This window comes from Hibiscus syriacus, unplaced genomic scaffold (assembly GCF_006381635.1).
Source record: "Hibiscus syriacus cultivar Baekdansim isolate YM2019G1 unplaced genomic scaffold, ASM638163v2 tig00002840_pilon, whole genome shotgun sequence".
Lineage (NCBI taxonomy): Eukaryota > Viridiplantae > Streptophyta > Magnoliopsida > Malvales > Malvaceae > Hibiscus > Hibiscus syriacus.
This window is the reverse complement of record NW_024061947.1, coordinates 9,504,462-9,513,598: the sequence shown is the minus strand read 5'-3', so window position 1 is coordinate 9,513,598 and position 9,137 is coordinate 9,504,462. Positions and strand designations below refer to the sequence as shown.

The 9,137-nt window shown below is 34.9% G+C and overlaps 1 protein-coding gene across 1 annotated transcript; it reads right to left on the bottom strand.

Moving 5' to 3' along the window:
• Positions 1-1,118: 1,118 nt before the first annotated feature.
• Positions 1,119-7,418, bottom strand: LOC120157065 (hippocampus abundant transcript-like protein 1). Its single transcript, XM_039168326.1, has 12 exons — positions 7,239-7,418; positions 3,504-3,615; positions 3,306-3,418; positions 2,829-3,233; positions 2,662-2,748; positions 2,490-2,570; positions 2,338-2,370; positions 2,134-2,187; positions 2,001-2,042; positions 1,810-1,888; positions 1,659-1,729; positions 1,119-1,541 (listed from the first exon to the last, which is right to left on the bottom strand). The coding sequence occupies exons 1-12, from the start codon at positions 7,401-7,403 to the stop codon at positions 1,464-1,466; spliced, it is 1,320 nt and encodes a 439-aa protein (XP_039024257.1). The 5' UTR covers positions 7,404-7,418; the 3' UTR covers positions 1,119-1,463.
• Between the last annotated feature and the right edge of the window lie 1,719 nt (positions 7,419-9,137).

Here is a 9,137-nt window from a genome sequence, read left to right as displayed (position 1 = left end):
GGAAAATCTTTTTGTTTGAAAATATGTAAGGATTTTAACAACAAAATCTTCATCGATCGTTGTCAATTAGATAGGATTAATCATTCATAAAATAATTTTTTTTAGATTTAAAATTAAGTTTCAATTTTTTTTTTGAAGTTTCAAAATTGATTACATGTAAAAAAAGTTAAAACATTTTTACGACTCTCAAAATTGACAATCCTCAAATTCCTTCACCTGGTTTTTATTAAAATATTCACTCAATTCCTTTTATTAAATAATATTGGGTAAATTATGTATTTAGTACATAAAGTATCAGTTTTTATTTGTTTTAGTATCTAAACTTTTAATTTTTTCAAAATCATATTTAAAGTTTTATTTTTTTTCATTTTAATACCCCGTTGTTAAATACTTTAGTTTTTGTTTTATTTTAAAACCCCTTTCAAAATTTAACATTAATTTTTTTTTAAAAAAAAATAAAAATTTAAGTACTAAAATAGATCAAAATTAATAATTTATGTACTAAATGTGTTAAGTTCTTAACAAGGGTAATAAATACAAGTATACAATCATGATGTAGATATAATGTGGCTTGGTCTCCTCCGGGGGGCCGTGGAAGATTAAATTTAAATACGGATGGAGTTAGTCAAGGTAATACGGGGTCTTAGGAGCGGGCGGTATTTTGAGAGGCGAAACTGGTGAGTGGGTTTTAAGTTTTACCACTTGGATACTTGTACTAATGTGGCTGTTGAGCTTCATGCGATTAGAATTAGATTGACAATTGCATGGGATCATGGCTTAACCGCAACATTGCATGCGAGGTGAATGCTCGGGTGGTTCTCCAGTTGATACAACCATAATTTGAGTTGAAAATATTATCATAATATTAAAAGTTAATCAGTTGATAAGTTATTTTTATTTGTTACTAAAAATGTTTGAATCCGTGATAAGCTGCGACTCAACAGCGTAGGCAGCGTGAGAGAGAGGATCCTAATCGATTATGATTCTAATTTGTTTTCACGTGAAATGGATGAGAGTTTCAAAGGGAACGGCAGCTAAAACGGGTTTTTGTTTATTATTTTCCAGATAATTTAATTTAATTTTATAAACTGAAAGAAAACAGACAAGTACATCCTTAATTTCTTGCACTTCTCCTGCAGGAAAGCTTCATGCCAACCAAACATGCTTGTTTCTCTCTAGCTGCTAACTAAAAGCTGGCATATATTACAAAGCTCAAGGGATCATAATTCCAAGATTCTAAGACCAGATAAAGACACTCATGCTACATAATGGATCATAATTCATTTGCTTTTCGGACCACGGAGAGGAGGCTCCCTTCCGCAGCACCGATCGGCACCGTTTCGACTCGAGAAGTAGTACTTCAACATATCTTCTGGGTATTAATACGTGCACACACGTGTATATATACGTATAATGCAAAGTCCAGTAAATCATAATTCAGACCTTGCTTGGCTTATCACCATTTAGTGACAGTCGCCTACTCTCTGGCTTGAAATTGGGGGAACGGCCCTTATCATTAGACTCTGGACAAAGGCTATCATCTGCATCAAATGAATCTCTAATTAATAAACCAAACCCGCAAGCTCAATCCACGGTTCAATGCTTGAATGCTTTCGCCTTAGAACATAATACTGATTATGATCGAATGGTGTTCTTACCAAGGCAAACCCGACACACATGATACTGAAACCGGGGAAATAAAACGGTGCTGTATCCGACAGGAACAAAGCTGGAAGATTAATGAGTAAACTATGTGAGTCTAAAGTTAGAATGAGACAGCCGAAGAAGTCCAGTCGAATTTTAGTTAACATGTTAGAGGGGAAAAAACCAAGGGAGAAGCAACATTGGCAAAGGAGCCTATGCCTGATATGAACCCTTGAGCCTTCCCCTGAGAAAATAGTAAGGCATTAGTCTGTTTTAAACAAACAAGTAAACAAAACCGAAGGGAGATATCCGTGTCCGACACATATTTAGACACGATGCTCCTTATCTGCAAATACCTGCTCACAGGGCCCGACTTGTTTAGACACGATGCTCCTTATCTGCAAATCTCAAAGCAAAAAGTACGTTAAAAATATAGTAGAAGGCGGATTTTTGAAGATTTTGTAACATTAAATGAAGCGAAAAACTTACACATGGTTGTGAAAAAACATATACCAAAGAAAACATAGCTGCTGCATAAGGAACCTGTCATGTTACGAAAGAGGAAAGTATTAGGCTATTAGCCGTATTAAGATATATAACTTAAGCTAGTTGAAACAAAGGAAAACAGAGAGATGATCATATTCAAACTGAAGGAAAATGATAAGATTGTTAGTTCTAAGTTTCAAAATTTACCCAGAAAGACCATGCGATGCTGTAAACGATCATCTGCATTCAACCCCAGAAATTATATGGAATATAAGATCAATGGAACATGTGGTCATGTCATAAAAATCATATGATCAGACAATAAATGTATCAGATATAAATAGAACATATAAGCTTACATTTGCACAGTTAAAGAAAATCCCTATGGCCAGCAATTTCTCTTCACCAAGAACAGGAACCAGTAAGGGCATGAGAAGGAGCTGAAATGATTGCTTTGAGTTTCAGATCAACAGAAAAGAAAAAAATTGCAAATAAAGATGAATCAAATGAATGGAAACATAGTCCACATGCCTGGGAAATGGTCCCTGCAACTCCAGTAATGACCATTAAATCAGCAAACTGATTTTTGTTGAAGTGAAACCTGGCCTTTAAATAGTACTGCAAAGAGAACTTCAACTTGTTCATCTTCCGAATTGTTATTTATATAAAATCTTATTGATATAGTATTGGAAATGTACCAGCAATGAAGCTTGGAGGCCGACATCAGCCAGATTGCTGAAAAATGAAACAATTGCGGCTTGTGAAAATGTTGAGCTTGTCTTCAACAAGGCCTGCATATCCTCGATTGAAGGCATGGTTTTAAACGTCTGCACTTTCTTGTCGGACTCCACATCCTGATTAACAATGCCTTTGAGTTTTCCTTCCGACATAATCGGAATAGAAAGATTGTCGTTTACGATCGAATCAGGGAGGAAAACCCTCATGTAAACCGCTGCCAGCATTGCCATTGCCGTCGCAACCTGGAAAGTTGAGGCAGTAGAGAGAAAACGAGTAGACAGAGTTCCGCAGACAAAAGCACATGATCCGACGCCGGAAAGAATCCCGAAAGCCGATGCTCGTCTACCTTCCGGAAAATTGTCTGCCTGTAATAAACAACTGAAATCTCAGACTCTGAAAAGCATTAGACTCGGCCTAAAAAAATAGAAGAGGTTTACCACATAAGCAAGGGAGAGACAAAGAACACTTCCTTCACAAAACATGGCAGTGAGAATCTTGAGGATATAGTAGGCATAAAAGAAGTTCCTGCTTCTGCTGTAGGCCAATATGGCTGCCAACAAAAACAACAAGCATATCCCATTCAATTTCTATCTTCAACAATTATGCGTCATCGTGCATCAATCTTTTCATGTTACCTAATGGGATTATGGCTAGAGTGACGGGGACTGTCAGCAACGCCTTCCTTCCATACTTATCAGAGAGATTACCAATGAGAGGCATCGTCACTAGGGATCCAAGCCCAATTATCTGCATAAAATCGTACGCTCGTTTATTTTATACATGTTCTGTTCCACAACTCGAGTTACATTTTAAAGCATAAATAAGAAAACCCCCTTTTTTTCCCCAATATATATGTGAATAGTTTGAGGTTATTCGATAAAAGTTCGTCCTCTGACAAAAAAAAAATCTTATGTCCCTTCGTGTAGTTCCATAAAGACGAGATTCCGGAAATGGGAAGGAAGAAACTATGCTGTATATCTGATATTACAAGTTAGAAAAATGTGTGGACCACGCACAGACAAAACTGAATGAACCCCTTCACTGGAACCAAGGGGAAGTTTCCTTTGATTAATCTCAAACAAATTTATCCCCGTGCTAAAAGACTCACATGCTTGGAACCTGTAACATTAACCTTGAAAAATGTAGCCAAACGTAAACTAAATACTCGGTTGCAAGGGCTGAGACCGACTAAAATTTAACGTAAAATTGTGTTTTGAATTGTCTTACCAACTCATAAATGGTACTCCATAAAACCATTATCTAAAATTGCCATGGATGCATGCAACGAGTTTAGATGAAAAAAAGGGAAGAGTACGGAGTTGCGACCGAGTACCGTCTGTTGAAACCCGGTGAGGTAAATCGCGAGTGAGCATTCGGATTCTCCGGGACAAAGAGCAAACATGGTGATATCGACGATGACCGGAGACGCCATCAAAGTCGCAAAGATATGGAGAAAGAATGTCACACAAAGATGGGTGAAAGCCGGTAACGTTAACATCTTTATCTCTCTCTCTTTATGTGGAGCAGCTCAGAAAATTCAGAGGAAAAAGGTTGAAGAAGAAGAAGCAGATAGTATGTCGGAAGAAAATATTTGGCACCTCACTTGTTAAATCACTTTTTTCGAAGCTAGCGACGTAAGCAAGAAACACCCATTGGTAAATGTCAAATTCTCACTGTCGTAATAACTCTAGACTGACACTACGCACTAGGCAATTCCAGGTTCATGCGCCAAGCGTTGTCGAAACATGGGATCAACCGACCACGAAAAGGGAAAAAAATGGCCGACATTTTGACCTTTTTATCCATGTTTTGTAAGGGTGTGAAAAGTTGGATTCAAAGTTTCAAACAGAATTAATCCACCACATAAAATATAATTTGATTAATAGTTAAAATTTCTTTAATTACAATAATTTTAAAATTTTAGTTATTGATTAGTTTAATTTAAAAAATGGTAATTATTCATATTAATTATAAAATATAAAACTCTAAATTCAAATTGTGTAAAATAAATTCATGTATTTGAAGATGGAAACAAAATTGAGCATTGAGAAATCAAATACTTAAATTAGTTTGGAATTGGATAGATTAATTTCTTTTTCAAATATTTTAATCTGATTATTAACTAAATATTTTAAAATTTTAATTAGTTCGGTTACTGTTAATTCAGTTAGATTTAACACCATCATGTTTTCCAAGTATTTCAAAATTTCTATTCATGTCTATTTATAATTGTTTGAATTAGCGTAGTGGCGACCCTTCAAAGATATTAAACGATAGTGACACATTTATTCACTATTGCTTGGTAATTGTGTGTGACTCCACTATACAGCCCTTCGTAATCGTAAGGATGGATACGATAGTTAGATTTGAAAATTTTGATCAAAAATGATTTACGAGATATTTTTATTAAGTTGAAAATTGAATCACGACTAAGATAAAAAATCTTGATCCGGTATAGATCCAGCTAGACCCAGATCTAGAACTATTTTTATATCCTGGATTTAGACCCGTCCCGGATCCGTGAGTTTAGAAAATTGAGACCCAGATCTAGATTCACATCCATCGGATCTCACATATTCAGGTCCAAAACGGGTTTGTTAAGAAACGACCATTCAACCTATTTTTTAACATAATAAAATTGTCATTGACTAAATTCACATCATATCTTCAATGGAGAAAATATTAATTTCAGTACAGCTAATAACAGAATAAAAAAACGATAAACTAAAGTCTCGAAAAAAATTCAACACAATTACACAAATATCTTTTGAATAACACAAACATTAAAAATGTAGATTATGAAGCATTCTATTGTTGCAAGTCGAGTTTAAAACCTATAAGAACTAACCCTATAAGACTTCAGGCATCTCCCTCTATAAAATATTTATATATATTTTAAAACATATTATGTCATTTATATATATTTTAAAACCAAATGTGATTTTCTCTATAAAAGGGTAAATGGATCCATACCCGTTATTTTAGTGTCAAATTCGGACTGGATCTGTACTTTAATCAGAGGATCCGGATTCGGTCTGGATCCGTCAGGTCTAAAATTTTAAGATCCAAACCCTATAAAACAAATATAGATCTACGAATTTATATCGGATCTATGATCAATTACCATACAGGATAATAATAGATTATCTTTTATATATTTAATAATAATTGTAATAATATTTTTTTATATTTTTTCAATTAATTCTACGTTTTATAAAAAAATGAGATCTATACGTAGCATTATATATGTGTGTGTGCGCGCGTTAAATCGAATACATATTATTACTCTAAAATCAAATTAATTTTTGAATCAAATAGAACTACTTAAAATCTAAACTAAATCAAATGACATATAAAAACATAATATCCAATTTGAGTTCGAATATGTAGAAAATTTAATTTAATCCGACCAATATTTACCTCTAATACCTTTTTCAATGGATTGCATAAAGAGACTTGTCTCGAGCCTAGAGGCAAAAGAAAACTATGTACCTAACATTTATTAAGACAAGAAAAAAAAAACAGATGTACCTAATTCTCAAACAAAAATTTATGTAGATATATATTTATATGATTTATTAACTGTGGTTCATTAAAGTAGAAGATTTGCCTTTGGTCCACATCTACTATGGGGTGGACCCAGAAAGTACTCGAAAGTAAAAAAGAAAATCTTGAATGTTGAAATTTAAGGGGAAATTTGGTTTAATGATCGAGACAAATGGAGTTTTTAACTTTTTTTGGAATTTGAAGATATCCTTGTTGCTTCCTAACGCTCAATATTGGTGATGGTGAAGGTTTCACTTTACAAGCCACACGTTACCTTCCGATTGTCATTAATGACCCAATTACTTCAATAAGATGCAATTAAGGACACCTTGGACTTTTACACAACTTGTAATGACAATGACCAAGTAGTTTTACTCATTGAGCTATGTCTCCAAGGATGTAGCCAAAGATGGAGTTATAATGCTAATTCGGAATAAATTATTGAGCTATATCTCCAGGGATGTAGTCAAAGATGGAGTTGGTACTGATTTGGAATACAAATATAATTTATTTAGAAAGAGAGAACGATTCATAATTGATTTATAAAATTTTAAATTATTATATAAATTAAGGGGGGAATTAGAGATAGGTTAAAGAGAGATTCTTCCGTGTATAAAATAATCTCGTCATTGAACATAATTACGAGTCGACTCAATTTATATGTTTATTTCGTATTACTTTTTAAATCCTTTAATATTTTGATATTTTTATTGTATATTAATAATAAAAGAGATCTGAAGCAAAACTGAGTTTGAAAAATTAAAGATACACATAAACAAATGCAAGAAAGAAAATAGAACGTAAAAAGAAGACATTATTGTTACCGCATGTTGTAACCCGGAGGTGTAAATGGCGATAGAGCATTCGTCTTGTCCGGGGCAAAGCGCCGCCATTGTGACATCCGTGATGGCGGGAATCACCATGAAGGTGGCGAATGTATGGAGGAAGATGGTCATGAAGAGGTGGCCCAGCCCCGACATTTTCTCCATTGCTCTACCCTTCTCTCTCTCAACTTGTGAATGAAGCTAAAGCTATAAATAAGGAGAGAAGCACCGAAAGGAACAAAAGGCAGGGGGGGAAATCTAAAGCAAGGCCCCTCAAGCTGCAAGCAAGCACTTCCAAAGCAAGAAAGTGGTCAAGCACAACGTTGGTTTAAAGACAAAGTGAAGTTGGTGCATAAAACTTTGCCCTTTTATTCATCAATCTTCCTTACATGTCTCTGTCGTTTTTCATACAACGTATCGTTGTATCCATTTCGTGGAAATCACCCGCAGATCAGAACAAAAAAGCTTAAAAATTCAGAGGAAACCGGAATGTAGGAAAAACTGAAAACAATGTTGTTTTTATCGGTTTTATGGAACATGCAATTTAGATATGAAGTGTTAAAAAATTAATAATGTTAAGGATTTTAATTAGAGTGTTATGAAATTTAAGAAATAATTTAAATTTTGAATAATAATTTAGTGAAATTGATCATTTTATTTCAATTTTTATTGGTCCGGCGCTCATTACAAGCAAAGGCGTAGAAGAAATGGTTTAAAAGTGGGGGATAAAAAATAAAAAAGGACCACTGGCTTCGAAGCGTGCAGCGGCTGTTTACACTTCAAAGTTACGCTTCAGAGCGTGCAAGCTTGAATTTCCAAATCCACTCTGACAAAAATTGTTTAATTAAGGTTTCTATTATTTTTTTTATATCCACTTTTATTGTTTTTAAGAGTTAAATATAGGGATGTGCATGAGTTGGGATTGGGTCGGATCGGCCAACTTGATCCGACCCGAAAATTTTACGTCTTTCATCCGACCTGACCTGAACCTGACGCGATATTTTAAGATAAAATTCAAACTCGATCTGAACCGACCCAAAATAATAAAAAATATCATTTTTATTCAATAACAATAGTGATTTAATGGAAAAAAATAATATATATAGAGGGATATTATTGTAATTATTTCTAAATATATAAGGTAAAATTATATTTTTTTTGGGTCGGGTCGGGTATTTTCCACCCTAAATCTGAATCTGACTTGACCTGAACATCTTCGCTTTGATTATGGACGACATCTATTGTACGACACCAGACGGTGTTCCATGGTGTATGCTTTTCGCTGACGACATTGTCTTAGTGGCTGAAACAAAAACCGAGCTGAATAGTAGACTGTCTACCTGGAAAACAGCTTTGGAAGAAAAAGGTCTAAGGATCAATATTGAAAAGACAGAGTATTTATGTTCAAACTTCAGTGGGAACCAAAACGATGAAGATGTAGATATATGCTTAAAAGGACACGTTCTCCCCTCAAAGGATTGTTTCAAGTACCTAGGGTTTATGATACGTAAAGATGGGGGTGTAGATGAAGACGTTTCACACCGTATAAAGGCGGGATGGCTAAAGTGGAGGGCTGCTACTGGAGTTTTGTGTGACAAGAAGGTACCTCTAAAACTTAAGGGAAAATTTTATAGAATGGCAATAAGACCAGTGTTGCTGTATGGATCAGAATGTTGGGCTATCAAGAAGGATCACGTAAGGAAGATGGAGGCCTCAGAAATGAGAATGCTTCGATGGGTATGTGGTAGGACTCTGTGGTACATGACACCAAACTCTGCTATTAGGATGTCCTTGGGGGTGGTGCCTGTATCCGAAAAATTGAAAGAGGGAAGACTACGGTGGTTTGGGCATGTCCAAAGACGACAACCATTGGATGCGGTTAGGAGGGTAGAGTCGATT